The sequence below is a fragment of the Bos taurus genome, chromosome X (genome assembly GCF_002263795.3).
Source record: "Bos taurus isolate L1 Dominette 01449 registration number 42190680 breed Hereford chromosome X, ARS-UCD2.0, whole genome shotgun sequence".
NCBI lineage: Eukaryota > Metazoa > Chordata > Mammalia > Artiodactyla > Bovidae > Bos > Bos taurus.
Window position 1 is genome coordinate 8,373,434 of NC_037357.1, and position 21,161 is coordinate 8,394,594.

The window sequence follows — 21,161 nt, forward strand, 5'->3', positions numbered from 1 at the left end:
ATATATCCTTTTGGACTGTGTTTTTCTCTGGGTACCTTCCCAGGAGTGGGATTGCTGGATCACATGATAGCTCTACTTTTAGTTTTTTTAGGAACCTTCTTACTGTTCTCCATAGTGGCTATACCAGGTTTCATCCCACAAAGAGTTCCCACAAAGATTTCCTTCTCCACACCCTCTTCAGCATTTATTGTTTATAGATTTTTTGATGGTAGCCATTTTGACTGAGGTGAAATGATACCTCATTATAGTTTTGATTTGCATTCCTCTTAATAATTAACAATGTTGAGAGTCTTTTCATGTGCCTCTTGGCCATCTGTATGTCTTCTTTGGAGAAATGTCTATTTAGTTCTTCTGCCTGTTTTTTGATTCAGTTGTTTGTTTTGATGATGTTAAACATCATGAGCTGTTTGTAATTTTGGAGACTAACTCCTTGTTGATCACATTATTTGCAACTATTTTCTCCAGTCTGTGGGTGGTGTTTTGTTTATTGTTTTCTTTGCTATGCAAAAGCTTTTGAGTTTAAATAGGTCTCCTTTGTTTATTTTTGTTTTTATTTTCATTATTCTGGGAGATGGGTCGAAAAAGATATTACTGTGATCTTTTATGTTTTTCTTTTTAGGGTGGTATCATGAATGTAATAGCTTAAGATTTTTCACTTTTGTAATTAGTAATGTTTAATATGGTATAATTAACATTTATAGGGCGAAGAACCTGATGAAGATGATGCATATCAGGTATTGTCAACATTGAAGCGAATCACTGCTTTTCATAAGTAAGTTGAATCTTAAAGTTTCTGATTTTTTAAAACTATCAAAATCAGAACCAACTTACATGTTTTGGGATTATAATAATGTCATAATTTTTCCTGGGTTTCTTGTGCTTTTGGGAAAAAAGTGTTTGGAGTCATACTTTGAATATGAGAAACAAAAAAAAATTTCAACTAATACACTTTTTTAAAGTACACATTTTTTTGTTCTTGTGGGTACATGTTAGGAAGTTTACTGTATTTTACTTTAACAGTATTCTGTTAGCAGTCAAGTCCAGAACAGATGTGATTAAGCTTAAATTTTTAATATAACTTAATTCTTTTTTTACAGTGCCCATGATCTTTCAAAGTGGGATTTGTTTGCTTGTAATTACAAACTATTGAAAACCGGAATTGAAAATGGAGACATGCCTGAACAGGTTTTTATTTATTTACAAGTTATATATTTCACTTTGAGAATGAAAATATGTGATTTTTAAAATTTAATTGTGTTCTTTTTGTTCCTTTATAGATTGTTATTCACGCACTGCAGTGTACTCACTATGTAATCCTTTGGCAGCTTGCAAAGATAACTGAAAGTAGCTCTACAAAGGTTAGTGGTGTTTCAGTGGCGTCTTTAGTAAATATTACTCAGTTTTCAGCAAACTTAAACATAAGACTGATTTTCAATAAAGTCTTGCTTATCTTCTATTTAGGCATGTATACTTTTAAAAATAATTATTTGTAGTTTGATATATATTCCGTGAAAGAACATTTAACATGTGTTTAGAGAATGGTTTTAAAATAAAAAGTCACATTTGTAGGTGGCATAATTTATGGATTTCCACATCATTCTCAAAAGTTCTGGATGCATGAAGAACTGATTTTGTAAATCATGACCAAAAACCTTCAAAACATATAGATACAGCTATTGGGTTCCATAAGTTACTTATTACAAGCTACCTGTCCCTAGATCTTATACCTTGGTATTGTTTGGGGATCATCTTATTCACACTCGGATCTCTCTACTGATGTTCCAAATTCATAAAAAATCACTTTGTGGTTGAGTGCAGTGTGCTAGCTACTAGGTCATAGAACTTTCAACATTTTATCCATAATTGTAATCATTGAAGTGTTTAGTAATTGAACTAAAGAGTACTTTTTCATTTGTAAATTAGAAACTTAAACATCGTACTTGTTGCAGTAGATGTTGCCTTAAATATTATTTGAGCACATTTTTGTAAACATTAAGTGATTTCTGTAAGATGTAGAATTAGTTGTTTGTAGTTATTTTCCTCAAGAAGGAATCCTCTCGATAAGTTTGTTTTACATAAAATCACAGAATAACTTTAGAATTTTTTTGAGCTTTTTAAGTACATGATGCTGTTATATCTACAGATGGATATTTGCCTCTTGCAAAAAACAATATAGTACTGTTAAAATAGTGTACTTTTTGTCAGACCCTCAAAAACTTTATTTAATTCAATATCAAACTTGTAGTAGGTCCAGTGACTATGTATTAGCAGATATGATTGCTCACCTAAATCAAAAGCATTGAGTTAAAAATTAACATGGGAAAAAGGTAATACGTTTAGGAGAGGGGACAAAAAGGTAAAAATGAAGGTTATTATATGCAAAACTATTATGCTGAACTTGGTTGAGTTTTCTTTACCAAAGCGATCTCCAAGTTAAATCTATTATTTTAACTTGTCTATTACATACACTGAATGTGTACTGATATTTTGTCGTTTGGCATTCAGTATCAGGCGATGGGCAAAGGTAATGCCTCAAATAAATTAGTGTGAATGATCTTTATAGAGTATTTTTCTATTTTAAATTAATTTGCAAATATCTATAAAAAGAAAAAAACTTATTTAAAAAAATCTAGAAAAAGATTCATCCTTTTAGTGTAGGTTTACTAGAGACTTATGTTGTTCTTGTTTTCCTTAAGTGGAGTAATACCATGAAACTAATTTTTGTTAGGCCTCTCTCTGTTTTTAAAAGCACAATCAGTATCCTACAAATGAAAGATACTGTCCCTTTTTTTAAAATCATTTAATTTATTCCATTCATCACTTGGCCAGCCATCAAATTACAAAGCAAGGATGGAGCGTAAATCCTGTTAAACATTCTGAAGCAGTGGATTTATATGGATAGCCATATATAGTCATATGTTTTTTCTCATTCTAAAGATCATTTAGGATTTTATCCATTAATATACTTGGTATTTTTAAGGTACAATTTGTTGAGATTTTAAAAGTGGTTTTTGTTTTCCTTTTTGATAAATGCTAAGGAAGAATTTAAATCTAATGTAAAAAGTTAGCACAATTAAGTATGTGATGATCTTTTTGTAATTTAAAATATCTTAAATACTGAATGAGTTTTTAATACAGTATTTTAAAATGTTATTGTTACATTTTTTTCAAGGAGGACTTGCTGCGTTTAAAGAAACAGATGAGGGTATTCTGTCAAATATGTCAGCATTACCTGACCAATGTGAATACTACTGTTAAAGAACAGGTTAGTAACTACTATAGATAGCAATCTTTTGTAAGCAACCCTGAACAAATATTTGAACTAATATAGAAAATTTGAGTAATACTAAAATTGGGCAAACTAGAAATATCTTGTATTTATCTGTGTATATCCCATGCTCAAAAATAGATTAAGTAATATTAAGTCCATTTGGAGCATTATCGATTAGTCTTATATTGCAGTCATTCTGTATTACTGTTTCTTTATGCCACACTTGGTCAACAAACCCATATATACAAAGTAGGTGTATGCAGTTATGTAAGTTATTCCTGAAAGCAACAGGTATGGCAAGTCTGCCTCAGGGAGGGAAAGGTCCATCTGGTTTTGTTATCTCTGAGAATATTATCAGATCTTGGCATTCCTGCCTGTCCTGATTGTGTGAAGTTATTTTTCTTATGTGGACTTTGTCTGAAATAAACATTTTAATCACTTCCCTGTCTTCAAAGTGTTACCTTCCCACCTCATATGCCCTCTTAATTCCATTCCTGCCAACTTTCTCATTCTGAAAATGCATTGTTACCTGGTGCCATGGGTAGTTTTCCCATCTGTAAAATTAATTCTGATCCTGGGACCGAGAGCCTATTTAGTTTTGAACTGTGACAATAAAGGACTTGGGACTTTAATTTTCTTTTCTACAATTCTGATAAGAGGTACAGAATTTCAGAAGGTATCAATAGTGAAATTATTTTATAGTTAAAATCTTATAATAGGATTTTAATGAAGTATATCTGTGTGTGTGTGTACATGTAGGCGCACTCAGTTGCTCAGTCATAACTGATTCTCTGCAACGCCATGGACTGTAGCCCACCAGGGTCCTCTGTCCATGGGATTTTCCAGGCAAGAGTACTAGAGGGGATTGCCATTTCCTCCTCCAGGGCATCTTCCCAACCCAGGGATCGAACCTGTGTCTCCTGCATTGGCAGGCGGATTCTTTACCACTGCATCACCTGGGAAGCCCTTTTAATGAAGTATACACTGATCCAAACCTAATACGTGAAATATTACTTGATATATTTTCATAGGCCACCAAGAAATTCAGCTTAATATTCCTTATTTCACATAGTTCCTTATGGGTTATTGTGTGTAATCTCCTTTATATATAATCAGTTTTTTAAGACTTGGAGATTACCTATTTGGTTATTAAATAACCTGTGTGTTATTAGTCTTCCTAACAGCCTCCAGGGATATGTCCTGGTTAGCTCACAAGACCTGCCAGTTCACCTAATTAGTAAGGTCACCATGCTTACGACTTTGTATACTTACTGTGTATGTTGCAAAAATTTGTAAACTCAAATAACCTGATCGGTATAAATTATTTCTGTAGTAATAAAATGAGCGGAAGAGACCAAGAGACAAAAGCATAAGAGAAAAAAAATAAATGTGGTTAGTTCCAAAAAAGGCAAAGCTATTATTAAGATCTGCTTTGCCTGGTGGTGAATAGTTTGCAGGCCCATACTTGGTTATTATGTGTTTTCTACTTAATCACCATACATACTGACAATAAGATTTTGTGATCTCTCTTCTAAGAGATCTTCTAGGAGATATTCATCTTCTTGGCTTAAGTGTTTTTCTTCCATAGAAGAGAAGAATGGTATCAAGTTTATACATTAATTCATATTTGAGAATGTATATCATGAGACATTGTGGTTTAGTGTGGGATTTGGAGTCAGAAGATATGCAATTGACTTCTGACTGCATATTTTGATGATATTAACATATTGTACAAATCACTTAAAAGTTACTGAAAATTAAAAAGAATATTTGTGAAATTACCTTGCATTTAGTAGATCACAGTGCAAATACCAGTAGTTATTGCTGCAAAAATTTCACTCTTATAGTCTTAGGAAAGTCTTAATAGCCATTGCTTTACTGAGTTTCAAATGCAGAGAGTTGGATTTTATTTCCATGTTAAATATGTAAGTTATTTGTGGCAGTTTGTGAAAAACTTCGGTTTATGGCATGCTATCCCCCCCCTTTTTTTTTTATAATAGGCCTTCACTATTCTATGTGATATTTTGATGATCTTCAGCCATCAGATTATGTCAGGAGGGCGTGACATGTTAGAGCCATTAGTTTACACCCCTGATTCTTCATTGCAGTCTGAGTTGCTCAGCTTTATTCTGGATCATGTCTTCATTGAACAGGATGATGACAATAACAGTGCAGGTAATTTTATTGCCATCTTTTTGTTAAATTTGTATATCTACCATAAATCAAATTTAGCAACAGTGTAAAATGTTATACTACTATTTCATATTTTATTCTTAAACATGAAAGGCAGGTACATTTTCCAGTGCATTTTTGTATTCATTCCTTGTAACATAAAGACAATGAAATATAATTTCTCACTAGTTGTGAGTTTGTTTTTCTAATTTGTAGCTACCTACAGAACTGTATGAGTTAATTACATTGTGCAAAGTGACTAGTGTAGTGCCTGGGCATGTAGGTAGGTAATCAATAAAATTTACTTCACTTTCCCCTTAATCATTAGTAATGCCAGTATTCAAGTAACTAGAGCAGAAAAAAAATGTTAAAGTGACATTTTTGTTGTATACTTTCATAGCATCGTTTTTCCTTTAAAGTGTGGGGCAATACAGAATGTCACAGGTAAACAGTCAGAAGAGCCTCGGCGTTGTTACTCTTTGTACTCTGATTGCATACACGGATGCCTTACTTGGGCTTCTGTCATAGCTCAGTTGGTAAAGAATCTGCCTGTGGTTCAGGAGACCGGGGTTTGTTTCCTGGGTGGGGAATATCCCCTGGAGAAGGAAATGGCAACCCACTCCAGTATTCTTACCTGGAGAATCCCTTGGACAGAGGAGCCTGGTGGGCTACAGTCTATGGGGTCGCAAGAGTTGGACATGACTTGGTGACTAAACCACCACCACCACCACCATGCCTTACTTGAACAAGAAATTGTGGAAAAACATAACATTTGGTGACTTCTTTCTGGGTTTGTTTTTAATTTGACATTAAGCCCGAAGGATATATAACATCAATATTTTGTTCTCAAGAATCACAAACTTAACTCGAACAGGATTGAGAAATCAAAATAGGCAAAACAGATAATCAAAAATCCATGTACTAAAGTTTATATACTTAGAATTTTCCACTGTTCACTTCCAGCTCTTGGTTTAGTTATACTTTATTTTTGACATTAATTTGATATTTATTAGTCAGCAGGCAGTATACTAAGATGCTGTGAATTTTTTTAAAAAATGAGATGTAGTCTTTTAAGAATTCAAGTAGAAAAGACATTTCTAAAAGCAAATTATTATTATGTAACTTGATAAGTAGTAGAGACATGTACAAAATGTTATGGACATTTAGAGAAAGTTCTTACTGTTCTGTCAGAGTCAAAACACCCCTGAAACAGGCTAACATCTGCAATGGATCCTAAAAGATGAGTTGGAGTTTTTAAAACTTCTATCAATAAACATATATTCCAAACACTGATATAAAATCAGTTTTTGTCTATGACCCTTTTGTTAGTTGCAGACTACCTCAAATTCATTTAGACCATAGGGAACAGGAATGAGAATAACCTTGCCAATACTCCTGAATTTTCTGGAGATTCCTGGAATTATACTCTGCTTTACCTCCTTGGACTGTGTTTTTCTATTTACACTTTAAAAATGAAATATATTCTAGTTCTATGGAAAAGAATAAAATATAACACATTTATATAGACCAACCACCAGCATTTGTTAGATTTTGCCTTGTTTCAGATTTGTTTTTTAAAGGAATAAAGCATAGATAAAAAAAGAAGCCCTTGTTTGTATCCCTCCCCAATCCCATTATTGTTTTTCCCTAGAAATAACTGCTATCTTGAATTTGGTGTTTATTGTGCCTCTGCATTTTACTTCTATTTTACCAGGAGTTTATGTGTCTTTTAAGAATATATAGTTTATTTTCTGTGCTAGCTTCCACATAAATGGTATCGTGTTGAGCATTTAATTTACATCTTGGTTTTTTGAATTAACATCATTTTTGAAATTTATCAGTGTGGACATGTGGTTATAGTTTATTCATCCTGACTGCTGAATATTGTGTGATATGAATTAACCACATGTTATCCATTTTCATATTGATGAACATCTAGTTTTTTTCTATTTTTTCCTCTATTATAAATAATATTGCAAAAATGTTCTTATAATTATCTCCTGAGCACATGTGCAGATGCTTTTCTAGTGTACAGGCATACCTCCTTTTATTGCACTTTCATAGATAATGTGTAGTTTTACAAATTGAAGGCTTGTGACAACTTTGTATCAGGTAAGTCTGTGAATGCCATTTTTCCAACAACATTTGTTCACTTCATGTTTCTATGTCATATTTTGGCAATTTTTGCACATTTCAAATTTTTCCATTATTTATCATGGTGATTTGTGATTAGTGATCTTTGTTGTTACTATTGCAGTTTACATGAAAGCTTATATGATGATCAGCATTTTTTAGCAATGAAATGTTTTTAAATTAAAGTACATACATGTTTTAGACATAATGCTATTACATACTTAGTAAGACTTAGTATAGTATAAACATAACTTTTATATGAACTGGGAAACCAAAAAATTCAGGTGACTCATCTTAGTGTGGTATTCACTTCATGGTGGTCTCATCAAACCTGCAGTATCTCTGAGGTGTGCTTGTGTATACCTGAGTGGAAGTGCTAGAGTATATAGTCTATGTGCATTTTAAACTGTACCACATGTTGCCAAATTATTCTCCAAAGTAGTTTTATTCTTTTATCCTCCCACCAGCAACATATGATCGTTTCCATTGCTTTTCATACCATCTAACCCCAGATATTGTAGACCCATGGTTATTTGATTTGTTAGCCCACATCAGATTAGAAGGGGAGGGTAAAATAGGGAATGCTTCTAGAGGCTCTGACAACATACAATAATGGCAACTGACATCTATGAAAGGCCCAGTGTGTTAGATACTTCTCTAACATTCTTTAATCCCTACAGGAGAAAAAAGTAGCTAATTTTCAATAAGAAGTGAAGAAAACTTTGAAAAGGACTCAAAAAAAACCCTCTTAATATCTAAGTAACTTAGTCTGTAGGGTAACTTAGTCTGTAGGGGGAGTAAGTCTTATATCCCTCCAGTTCTTGAGAGCAGTACCAAACAATGATTGGAACAATATTGTATAGAAATCCGTTTATAATCACAGAGTCATTAAGAAAAAGTTAGCTTGTATGTTCAATGTACTCTTTAAAGAGAATAAACAGTACATTTTAGGTTTCTGAGAAAATGACTTTGGCATTCTGGAATAGGCAATTTTCATAACAGAAACTTTTTGGATGGTCTGTCTTAAATTCCTAGTCTCAACATTTGGTTTTTATTTATGAGCAGTTATCAAGGATTATCAGAGACAGGGTGAAGTAAATACTTGCTTAGAAAGAGTGCTTGTTTTATACACAATATTTTTGATATAAGTAATTTCATTTATAAAATTTGTCAAGAGGAAAATTCTTTGCATAGCTTTTTATGTAAAAGGCATCATCACAATTTTATTTACAGGATCAAATTGAAAATCCTTTGGCAGTACTTGGTGGCTGTAGTCTGGCTTTCTCCACTATGAATTTGGAAATAATTTTATCCCTTTGATAATTAAATATCAAGATCTCACATAATTAATCAGAGGAGAAGTATGTGAAGTTCCCTTAAAAATAATGATTTCTCAGCCAGTCTAACTGAATATCTGTAATATGTATGAAGGAAGTATCTGTCAATGGAAGTTGGGCTCTAGGTGAGGTGGGGTCATCTTTAGAAGGGATAGGACAATTTCTAAGGTTGTCTGCCCCTAGGGAAGAAAAACCTTACCCAACAGATAGTGAATATGCAGGTCTCATTGTCAAACTATCCTATTAGGGAAGTAGATCAATGGGTTAGACATGCTTCTATGTTAGGCAGGCTTAGCCTGACTTCGCTAAGCATCAGTTCCTTTGACTCAGTCCACTTGTTCCTGTTCCATGCTCATCAAACAGCCTTCTGATTTGACATCAAAAATTTTTTTCTATTGGAATAAATGGGCTGGTCATTCATGACGATATTGAGTGGTTATAATTCTTATTTTATTTAATTTTTTTTCTTTATTTTTCACATTCTCCAAAATAAAAATAAAGTTACTTATTTATATATATCTATACAGATGGCTTAATGTTTGAAACTTTTTTCCCTCAGATGGTCAGCAGGAGGATGAAGCCAGTAAAATTGAAGCTCTGCACAAAAGGAGAAATTTACTTGCAGCATTTTGTAAGCTAATTGTATATACTGTGGTGGAGATGAATACAGCTGCAGATATCTTCAAGCAGTATATGAAGGTAAAATTGAAAAGTGGATAACAAGATATTTTTATATTGCTTTTATGTTTGGTTACCATTGAAATTTTTAATAGTTAAGTTACTTTTGTAGTGTAAAAGAAATCTCTTAAAATATTTAACATTTTCAGTAACATTTTCTCATACCTCCACTCTATCAATGGACATTTTGGGTTTATTGAGTTCATTTGTGTTTGGAATATTGCAAACAGCTAGTCTTAGATTAACTGTCATTAATAGAAATTGCATTTGTGATTTAATTTAAAACAACAGAATAGTGTCACTCCCCTGCTTGATGTAACATAAAAAATGTTTTAGGAGAATTAGATAATATAGTTTCAACTTGGTTACTATGCAGCTTGTGACCTTGAGTAACTCACTACCTTTTGTATCCTGCCTTTCTTTATCTGTTGCACTGTGATAGTTAAAGTTTCTTAGGCCCTGAAAATTGGCTTAGATTCATAGTAGGTTATTCCCAAGCATCATAAATATATGTGAGATTCTTTAACTTTTAAGTAGTAGTAGAAAGGATATTACTGATTGTACTAACAGAACGTGACTAAATACGGCATGATAATTTTCCTGTAATCCTTTTTCAAGTAAAATCTAATTATAAATGTAAAATTTTTAAGCCTTTGATTTTACAGAATAAAATATGTAATACATTTATCAAAACCCAGTTAATTCTTCTTTGGAATAGTTTCCTATGTGATAGAAGTATTAGTAACTTTGAAATAATAGAATAGAATAATACATATTATTATTTCAATAATAATTGAAATAATAGAAGCATTCAAATAACTTTGAAACTTATTTGGCATGATACTTGTTAGATTTTTTTTTAAACTGGTGGTTTTTGAAGTCACTTTGCAAGTTTTAAACTTTTAGACATAGGTATTCTAGATTAAAGTCAATTTTGTTAGTCATGTAGGGGCGTGGTTATCCTGTTATCTCTGGTAGTTATGTAAAATCTTAAATAAGAAAAAAAAAATCATGTGCAGTGTGTGATTTAAATGCCACATACAGTAACTTTGGGGATTCCCTGGTGGCTTAGACAATAGAGTCTGGTCTGCCTGTAATGCAGGAGACCCGGATTCAATCCCTGGATCGGGAAGATCCCCGGGAGAAGGAAATGGCAACCCACTCCAGTATTCTTGCCTGGAAAATCTCATGGATGGAGGAGCCTGGCAGGCTACAGTCCATGGGGTCGCAAAGAGTCGGACACGACTGAGCAACTTCACTTCACAGTAACTTTTCTTTTAAATGTTAACAGACTGTTAGTTTCTATATGGAAATTAATAAATTTGGAAACTGCTCATGAAATACATGCCGTTAGCAATGAATAAGTTATGAAAGTAACTATGATAATATTCATTGACTTAATATTAGGTTGGTGAAAAAGTAATTGTGGATTTGGACCATGAATTTTAACTCATTATAACTAGGCTCAAACATATATTAATCAAAATAGGAGCCATTAGAGTCAACACAGTTTTGCCAATGAGAAATAAGTTTGTTTATTCCTGTAGCATAAAAATCCATGCTTTGGGATTTGACGAACTCTTGGAAAGCATTTTCTGCCTCCTGCTGGTTGTGGAAGCGTTTTCCCTGCCAAAAATCGAGATGCTTGGTAGTCAGTTGGCAAGAGGTCAGGCAAATATGGTGGATGAGGCAAAACTTCATAGCCCAGTTCATTCAAATTTTTTTTTTATGTGTTGAATTTTTGAAGTGTTGGTTGTGTGACGTGGGGTCAAGGCATTGTCATGGAGAAGAATTGGGCCCTTTCTGTTGATCAGTGCCGGTTACAGGCAGTGCAGTTTTCAGTGCATCTCATCAATTGCTGAGCATACTTCTCAGATGTAATGGTTTTGCCAGGATTCAGAAAGCTGTAGTGGATCAGACTGGCCACACACCACCAAATAGTGACTATGACCTTTTTTTTGGTGCAAGTTTGGCTTTCAGAAGTGCTTCGGAGTGTCTAAGTCCAGCCACTGAGCTGGTTGTTGCTGTTTGTCTCATAAAGCCACTTCTCATTGCATGTCACAATCTGATCAAGAATTGGTTTGTTGTTGTTGTGTAGAATTCTAAGAGAAGACGATAGACACTTCAAAACGATGGTTTTTTTGATTTTCAGTTAGCTCGTGAGGCACCTACTTATCGAGCTGTTTCACCTTTCCAGTTTGCTTTAAATGCCAAATGACCATAGAATGGTCGACGTTGAGTTGTTGGGCTGCTTCTTGAGTAGTTGTAAGAGGATCAGCTTCGATGGTGGCTCTCAGTTGGTTGTTGTCAACTTCTGAAGGCCAGCCACTGTGCTCCTCATCTTCTAGGCTCTTGTTTTTGCAAAACTTCTTGAACTACCACTGCACTGTATGTTCGTTTGCAGTCCTGGGCCAAATGCATTGTTGTTGTGAGTTGTCTCCGCTGCTTCATGACTCATTTTGAACTCAAATAAGAAAATCACTTGACTTTGCTTTTTGTCTTAACATCATTTCCCTACTCTAAAATAAATGGCAAGTAATAACTCATTGGGAAAAAAAAAACACAAACTGAGAAATGTGCATTAAAATGATATATAGCAACCACATTTATTTAAAAGTGTATTCTAATATCAAACAGCAAAGTTCAAAAGTGCAAAACTGCAGTTACTTTTGCACCAACCTAATAGTTCTGAAAATCTGAATGCTTAATTATTTTTATACACTATACCTCCTTAAAATCAACTCTAGAACTTCATGTGAATTAGATCTTAACTGTCTGATATTTCTGAATTTACTGATGTTAGAGATTGTGCTTAAAGATCATAATAAAGTTTCAGTAACATTCTTACGTATCTTTGAAGTCCTAATTTTAGCTAAATATATTCTTGTAATATGTTTATGTGCCTAACCTAAAATTAGTCTTATTGTCCAATAGTTTTAAGAGACAAAGCCCTAATTTATTCAAATTTCTTTTCTAGTATTATAACGACTATGGTGATATCATCAAAGAAACAATGAGTAAAACAAGACAGATAGACAAAATTCAGTGTGCAAAGACACTTATTCTCAGTTTGCAACAGGTAAGACATGAGTACCATGGTTACGCTAACATAATAAGCACTTACTGGTTTTCAAGGTAACAGTCAAAAACTGGGCAAAAGGACACAGTAGATAGTTCGTAAAAGTGGAAATGGAAAATACACAGTCCCACTAGTAAACATTGAGCAAGTGAGATCATTTTTTGCTTCTAGACTGGCAAGATTGGCAAAACTTACAGCTGCCTAAGATATGAGAGAAACAGGTTCTGTCAGCAGTATATATTGGCTCAACCTTCCTGGTAGGCATTTTGCCAGTACATGTCAAAATTTATAATGTGTATGTCGTTGAGGCAGCAGTTCTACTTTTAGAATTTTGGTCTACAGTGGTAATAGGATAAATTTGCCAAAATGAATATACAAGATTGTACATTGCAAAATTATTTATAATACCAAGAAATTAGAAATAATCCAAATGTCCATCATTAGGATATTAGATGAATATATTGTGTAGTACATCTCCACAGTGGCTATTGGGTAGCACTTAAAATTAGTGTAAGTTGGTATTAATTTAAGATCTCTACCGTATTTGAGAATAAAATAAAAAGATTGCAGTATAGCATCACTATAAAATTGTGCCTATCTCTGTGTCCCTGGAGAAGGGAACGGCTACCCACTCCAGTATTCTGGCCTGGAGAATTCCATGGACTGTATAGTCCATGGAGTCACAAAGAGTCAGACTTGACTGAGTGACTTTCACTTTCACTGTGTCTATTTGGAAAAACTGAAATGTTAGCCGTGGTTAACTTGATTTGGTAAGTTTCAGGTGAATTTTACTTTATTCTGTACCCATTTGCACATGTAATTTTAATGAGCACTTATCAATCGTGGTGAAAATACACCAGTCATTTTCATTTTGGCAGTGGCATGGCAAGTTTAAATAGGCAAAAATCATTTGCTTAGTATACTTAGGTTTGTTGAGACCAAATGCATGTAAATCATAACCAAACCCATTTCAATTTGATAAAGTTTCTTGCTTTTTAGAAACATAGGTGTGAAAGTTCTTAGCTTCATTTGCATATTTGATATTCTTTATTAAAAGATTTTAAAGGTTGAATTTAAATAACTTATTTTGTTATAAAATAATAGCTATAGAAAGTATTTTAGGAAAATTAGAAAAAATATACCTTATCTTTAATTTTTTTCACTTAACAGTGTTTTTATTTTTAATCATCTTTCTAAAATCTTTTTAATGCCTGTGTTAAATCGTATTTTACAAAAATAAAAAATGTGCATTCTGTCTTAATATCCTTAGTTTTTCATATTAATAAATCCTAAACACTTTCATGCCATTAAATACTTCCCTTTGCTCTTTTTTGGCTGCTCTGTGTGGCATGTGGGATCTTAGTTCCCCTAACAGGGATGGAATCTGTGCCCCCTGTATTGGGAGTGTACAATTCTTTCCATTATAAATAGCACTAAAACAAACATTTTTGTACCTATATATTGCACACAAATATTACTATTATTCTTTTTGGATCAAGTCTGATAATAAGAATTGCTTAGTCAAAGAGCATGAAAATTCTAAAGCTTTTGCTGCACATTGCCAGATTGCTGTATAGAAAGAAAGGTTATTTCAGTTTATGTTCCCAGATCAGTGCCCATTGCACTGTATTCTTTTTTTAAAATTTATTTATTTTTAATGAAGGATAATTGCAATACTGTTTTGGTTTCTGCCATACATCAGCATGCATCAGCCAGCCCTTCCTCTTGAACCTCCCTCTCACCTCCCACCCCATTCCCACCCGTTTATGTTGTCACAGAGCCTGGTTTGAGTTCCCTGAGTCAAAATGCAAACTCCCATTGGTTATCTTGAGTAGTAGCCATAACTACTATAGGAATGCATTGTATTCTATCTTGGCAGTTTGATAGCTGAAAAATTATATTTTGTTCTGCTTACTTTTTGATCCATTATTTAAATGTCAATAAGAACATAGTTGCCTAATAATTTAGTTGGTTTCCTTTTTATGTATATTTTTATATGCTATTATAATACCCAGTTAATTGTGACAGAAAAAAATTCTGTCATAACTAATCTAAGAAGTTTCTAATGTCAGTAATTACCTCTAGTTTGAATATGTGAAGTGCTGGAATTTTGGTCATTTGTATCATGTTTTAAAAAATCCATGCTTTAGAATGAAGTATAATGCCTTATTTATAAACATCAAGTATATGTTAAATATAAAATATGATATTTTAAAATCAGTAATAATCCATAATTATTAAAAACTTTAACATGCTTTCTTTCTTTCTTTCCAAACAGCTTTTTAATGAAATGATACAGGAAAATGGCTATAATTTTGATAGGTCATCCTCAACTTTTAGCGGCATTAAAGAACTTGCTCGGCGTTTTGCTTTAACTTTTGGACTCGATCAGTTGAAAACTAGAGAGGCCATTGCTATGCTACACAAGTAATTTCCAAATTTTATTCAGCTTCTCTGTGTTTTAATCATGCAGGTTTTTTGTATATTGCTTTTTTGTTTAGAATAACCAAATTCAGTTGGTGCCTGATTACTTGTTTGCACTTCTGTAATATGTCTCCTTTCTTAAGAACGAGTTACAGTGCTGTCTGTGTTAAAACATGAATTGGGACTAAAACACCTTTTGTAGAAAAGTCTTTGCTTTAATTAAAGCCATACAGAATCTTTATGAATTATGTGAAGAAAACATGTATTTGTTAGGTATTATAAAATCTCTTCTAGCGTTTTGTCATGATCTCATGGCTGGGTAGAAGAATTTGATTCCTTTGTTTCAAGTTTCTGTTCTCTTTTATTTTCTCTTTACCTTTTCTCTTATTTTGAGCCACAATCTTTATTTTATCTGCATGTTTTCTTTGCCTTATCAAAATTGGAAAAAATCTGATTTTATTTTAGGCATGTAATTTAGTGATCAATTATACTTTTATATATGAGTATATTTTAGATCTCTGACATAACCAGTATGTGGATATTAATACCCTTAATGTCTTTATTGTGGATAAAGAGCCTTGCCTTTGGAAAAATCTAGAGGCTTGAGCTCCATTTCATTTAAAGCTCTCTGTTTTGTGTCTTTTTTAAATTTGTATTGCTTACTTAGTCATGAAAGTGTTAAATGTCTCCTTTCAGAAATTATTCTGCTCTTTAAGTTGGTCCTATGCTTTCCTCAACTTTAATTTACTCCCACCTTTTCACTTGGCTCTGGAAGTCTCAGATTTCTTTTTATGCCTTTTAATACTTTGGTTGTGAATTTTAGGTAATACTTAAGGACCACACATACAGTAATTATTCTGAGAAGTAATATAGTATTTACTTCATATATGTGTAACGTTGGGTAGTTGTCTTAATAGAGGTATTTATTGTTAAATAAATACAGGTAAAATTGGCCCCGAGTTGAGTATAATTTTTGAACTTTACTCTTTAGTGATTCATACAAATACAAATAGTCATTACAAATAGTCTGTAATCATTATTTTAAGTTGATTTTATAGTTGATCTCCTTTATGTCTTGAAATATACAGAAAATGTACTGATCATTATGTGAAAGGATTTGGGTTGTTTTTTATAGAAAAGAAAACTGAGGAAAGAATGTAGATATGCCAGATCACATTTGTAATGAAGACCAGTGTGGGGGAGGGGAAGTGTCTGTGTCTGTGTCTGTTTTGTTTTAAAGAACCAGCTAGGGCCTGTGTGTGTCTCTGTGTCTGTTTTGTTTCAGAGAAAGTAACAGTTCAGAGTTCCTGGGCAGTCCAGTGTTTAGCACTTTGACTGCTAGGGTGAGAGCAGCTAAGATCTCCAGCATGCCCGCCCCCACCCCCACCCCCAATAAAAAACAAATCAAAACAATCCACCCAAAACAAAATAACAGTGTCATAAAATGTAAATGCTCATTCTCTATAGACTCCTTATTGTCCCTCTTCCTCAGATAAAACAGATGAGAAAGGAAGCATCTTTTGTAGTGGAGTGAAAGTATATAGAAAAATTTTCTAGGTTATTAAATTTTCTATTGTAGTTATTTAAATATTTGTCTTTTTTGTTTTTGTTGCAGAGATGGCATAGAATTTGCTTTTAAAGAACCTAATCCACAAGGAGAGAGCCATCCACCTTTAAATTTGGCATTTCTTGATATTCTTAGTGAATTTTCTTCTAAACTACTCCGACAAGACAAAAGAACAGTGTATGTATTTACTAGAAATATTCTATTTAATTTTGCTTTGGAATTCTTAAAGATTTGTTATAATTGGTTTCTCTTTCAGATTTGTAGGATTTCATTAATGCACAAAAACTTTATGCTTCAGACATTTTATAATTTTAAGAGTACAACTATGTTTTATGCATAATATTATATTTTAATTCTATGACTTCTTTTTACAGTGTAGCTGTATCTTTAAAGGTGTAACTGGAATGCTTTTTGTATTCCTATTTGAGTTCTTTGCTCAGCCTAACTAAGGAAGAAACATTTAGCAGACAATAATATTGCTGATCCATCTGTGTCTTTGTCTGTGTCCTGAGCTATGACTACACTGGAAAGTAGAAGTCTCCCTCTTTTATCTTCGTACTTTAACTACAAGTCCTGTTCTCAACAGACCATTTAAACAGAATACTTTTATGGTTTGGTCTTCTAAAATGATGACTTACATTCTAAAAGAGCCCAACAAGTGGAATTAAAGTCTCAAAATCTTCTTTCATCCCTCCCTCCCAGACCTCCCAACCCCGGGCTTTGAGGTATAAAAAGACAGAAGAATATGAATAACTCATAGTATAAGTCATGTCTTCTTAAAGCCCACTAGTATTTTGCATTTAACGATTATATAGATCTTATATGAAATTCTAAAGCAGACAAAACTAATCTATATTAATAGAACTCACCATAGTGGTACTTGTTGAAGTTGGAAAGACTAAATGGGAAAGGGGATACAAGGTACTTTCTGGGGTCATGGGAATATCCTGTATCTTGATAGGTGTATGGGTTACATGACTGCATTCATTTACAGAGGTGATCCAACTTTTATTTTCTGTGAACTTTATTATATATAAATTGATCCCAATTTAAAATTGCATTGAGGAATTGGTAGTCCAGTGGTTATACTCTGTGCTTTCACTGCTGAGGGCCTGAATTCAATCCCTGCCTGGAAAACTAAGGTCCCACAAACTGTGTGATGGTAGGCAAAAAAAAAAAAAATTGCATTGATACTATTAATTAGAGAAATAAAAATTAAAAACAATTTAAAAAAATTTCTCACCTAGTAGATTAGCACAACTTTAAGATGTGTGATAGTGCCAAGGATGTGGAGCAATAGAGACTTATACATTGCTGGTACAAGACCACTTTGGAGATATCTGGTAGTATGTAGTAAAGTTTAAGATTCTCCCTACATCATGATCCAGTAATGCTATTCAAAGGTAGATACGTGAGAGGAACTCTTACATATATATGTAAGGAGAACTATAAATGATTTGACTGTTGGGGACTTCCCTGGCAGTCCAGTGGTTAAGAATCCTGCTTCCAATGCAGGGGTCACAGGTTCTGTCCCTTGTCAGGGAACTAAGATCCCACATGTGCTAATATGTTTAGTTGCTCAGTTGTGTCCAACTCTTTGTGAGCCCATGGTCTGCAGCCCACCAGGCTCCTCTGTCCATGAGATTTTCCAGGCATGAATACTGGAGTGGGTTGCCATGCCCTCCTTCAGGGATCTTCCCAACCCAGGGATCAAACCCAGGTCTCCCATATTTATGGCCAAAAAGAAAAAAAAATTGACTGTTTCATTGTTTGACTAGGAGAAAGCACAAAACTAAATATCTGTCAACTAGAAAATGAGATCAATAGATTAATATACAATAGAATACTATACAGTGGTCAAAATTGTTAGATATTTTTAAGTAAATATAAATCCTTAACTTTATTAAAAGTCCATCTAATTGTTCAAATTTCTAGTAGTCTTAGATGTCATATATGAAAGTAACTCTCTTTGCGACCCCATGGACTACACAGTTCCTGGCATTCTCCAGGCCAGAATACTGGAGTGGGTAGCCTTTCCCCTCTCTAGATGTCATAAATGACTTTTATTCTTAGTTCATTTGATTGAATTGGGATTGAAAAGATGCACACAATTCAATTGATCTACTTTAAAAATTTTTTCAAGTTTATTGAGCTGTAATTGGCAAATAAATTTGTAATGTATTGAAAGTATACAACATGATTTCATATACATTGTCTAAGGATTCCCATAATTAAGTTAATTAATGTATTTATCACCTTACATTATTTACCCTTTTTTTTTGATCAGAACACTCAAGCTCTACTCCTTTAGCATATTTCAGTTATATAATATTATATATTTACATAGTATCATCAACCGTAACCACCATGTTACATATTAGAGCCTGAGATCTCTTTCATCTTTTCAGAATTGTTTTTCTGACTTCATTGAGATATAGTTGACATATAACACTGTGTAAGTTTGAGGTGTGCAACATATTGATTTGATATATATATTGGAAAATGATTACCACCATAGTGTTAGCTGATACCAGTCTTCCAAAATGGTTAGATTTTAAATTAAAATGTTGTGTGCAAAAAGCTAAGTACAAAATGGTGCTGTGTTTTCAGACAAATAAGTATTAAAACATTATAAATAGGGACAAAAACAGCAAGTTCAGGTTAATGGCAACCTCTGTGGCTGGAAAGAGGGAAAAAGGCAATGGCATCAGAGAGGGCTACTTATCTGGAATGTTCTGTTAGACTATGTGGTGGATACATAGTTGTAAATGTTTCCGTTAGTAAGTAGATTTTGGCTCAGACTGCACATCTTGTCACAGATGATTAATAGTTCTCTGACTGATAGCCAGCTTACAGACCACACTTTGAGGAGTACTGTACTACCATATATAGGGCTTCCCCAGTGGCTCAGCGGTAAAGAATCCTCCTGCAGTGTGGGAGACACAGGTTCGATCCTTGGATCAGGAAGATCTCCCTATCCTTTCTCTCCTTATCTATGATATGGGGAGAATATCTCCCTCACAGGATTATAAGAATAAAGTTAAAGAGCCCAAGACGAAAACGCCTAGCACACAGTAGTTACACAAATATTAGTTGATTTTTAGTTGCTATATTATATGTAAGTCATGGAATCCTTGTGATACTTGGATCCAAGGGTAGATGTATGACTTCCATTACTCTGAAAATATTTTGCAGGTAGAGGCCATATCAGATTTACCTTTGCATCTGTCCCCATTGCCTGAGACATAGGTGCTCAACAAATAATAAGCCAAAATGCTGTGAATTATTTCCTTTATTGGGAAATCTTCATAGAGACAGAATTTTTCATCACTGTACTGATGAGGCTTAGAATAAGTAGTGAAGTAATATACGCACACTCACACGGCTAGCGGTTGGTAGAACTGGGACTAGAACTCAAGTTGTGTAATCTTTAAATCCAATTCTCTTTTCAAAAATATGACTCAGATTTGTTCTTCTAACAGAGGGAATCTGTAAAGTTAGGATAGAACAGAGACATTTTGAGAAAGAGAACACTAATATCCTGCAGTTATTAGTGGAATGCTTTCAGGAAATGCAGATCCATCGACCATTATTTTTATTCTCATTTACTTTTTATTTAACTCTAGTTAATCATTGTGTGTTCCATATAATATGTAAGTCTTAAGATTATTAGGAATAAGCAAAAAGAAAAAAAAAGCTATGGCAATTTAATGTATCAAAGCTAATGGTTTCTCCTCCTTTTTAAGGTATGTTTACTTGGAAAAGTTCATGACCTTTCAGATGTCACTCCGAAGAGAAGACGTGTGGCTTCCACTAATGTCATACCGAAATTCTTTGCTAGCTGGTGGTGATGATGACACCATGTCAGTCATTAGTGGAATTAGTAGTCGGGGGTCAACTGTGCGGAGTAAAAAATCCAAACCGTCTACAGGGAAACGGAAAGTGGTTGAAGGCATGCAGCTTGCACTCAGTAAGCATATAGTTTATTTTCTTTATGTTTGTCCTTTATGTTTCCCATAGGTCACCTCCTTTTTAAATTCAAGGTATGTGTTGTTAAATGCACACTGTTTGCTCCAGTTGTGTGTAAAATGTACTGTTTTAAGCATTTTCCATATATGAATTTGATTCTTAAAATTCTTTAGGTACATTCTTATTTTTCACATGTAGGAAACTAGTACAGAGAAGTTGATTAACTTAGGTCACACTGATGCTAAGTAGCAGAGCCAGGCAATCTCACTCTAGAGCATCTACTTTTTTTTTTCTGTATTAAATTTATTCAAGATATACACACGTCCCCTCCTTCTTAAGTCTCCCTCCCACCCTATAGAGCATCTACTTTTAAATCACTGCACTATACTCTATGTATACGGATATGGACTCAGTATTTTAGAACTAATCATTACCTAAGAGATCAGATCATCTAGTTTAAGTGGTGCAGCAGATTCAGAGAGGTTCCAACTTTGGAATTTCTATGAAGAGATCATTAATCATAAAGAACTT

At 33.6% G+C, this 21,161-nt stretch overlaps 1 protein-coding gene across 8 annotated transcripts in view; it reads left to right on the forward strand.

The window, feature by feature from the left end:
• The window catches only part of STAG2 (stromal antigen 2), a 129,827-nt gene that overhangs the window by 94,973 nt on the left and 13,693 nt on the right, over positions 1 to 21,161 (forward strand). For all 8 annotated transcript variants that reach the window (NM_001354660.1, NM_001354661.1, XM_024988254.2 and 5 more), the window contains exons 20-29: positions 702 to 772; positions 1,098 to 1,185; positions 1,278 to 1,358; positions 3,173 to 3,265; positions 5,272 to 5,446; positions 9,473 to 9,612; positions 12,569 to 12,670; positions 14,949 to 15,097; positions 16,710 to 16,838; positions 20,408 to 20,631. In NM_001354660.1, the coding sequence (NP_001341589.1) occupies positions 702 to 772; positions 1,098 to 1,185; positions 1,278 to 1,358; positions 3,173 to 3,265; positions 5,272 to 5,446; positions 9,473 to 9,612; positions 12,569 to 12,670; positions 14,949 to 15,097; positions 16,710 to 16,838; positions 20,408 to 20,631 (1,252 nt within the window). The remainder of the gene's footprint in view (positions 1 to 701; positions 773 to 1,097; positions 1,186 to 1,277; positions 1,359 to 3,172; positions 3,266 to 5,271; positions 5,447 to 9,472; positions 9,613 to 12,568; positions 12,671 to 14,948; positions 15,098 to 16,709; positions 16,839 to 20,407; positions 20,632 to 21,161) is intronic.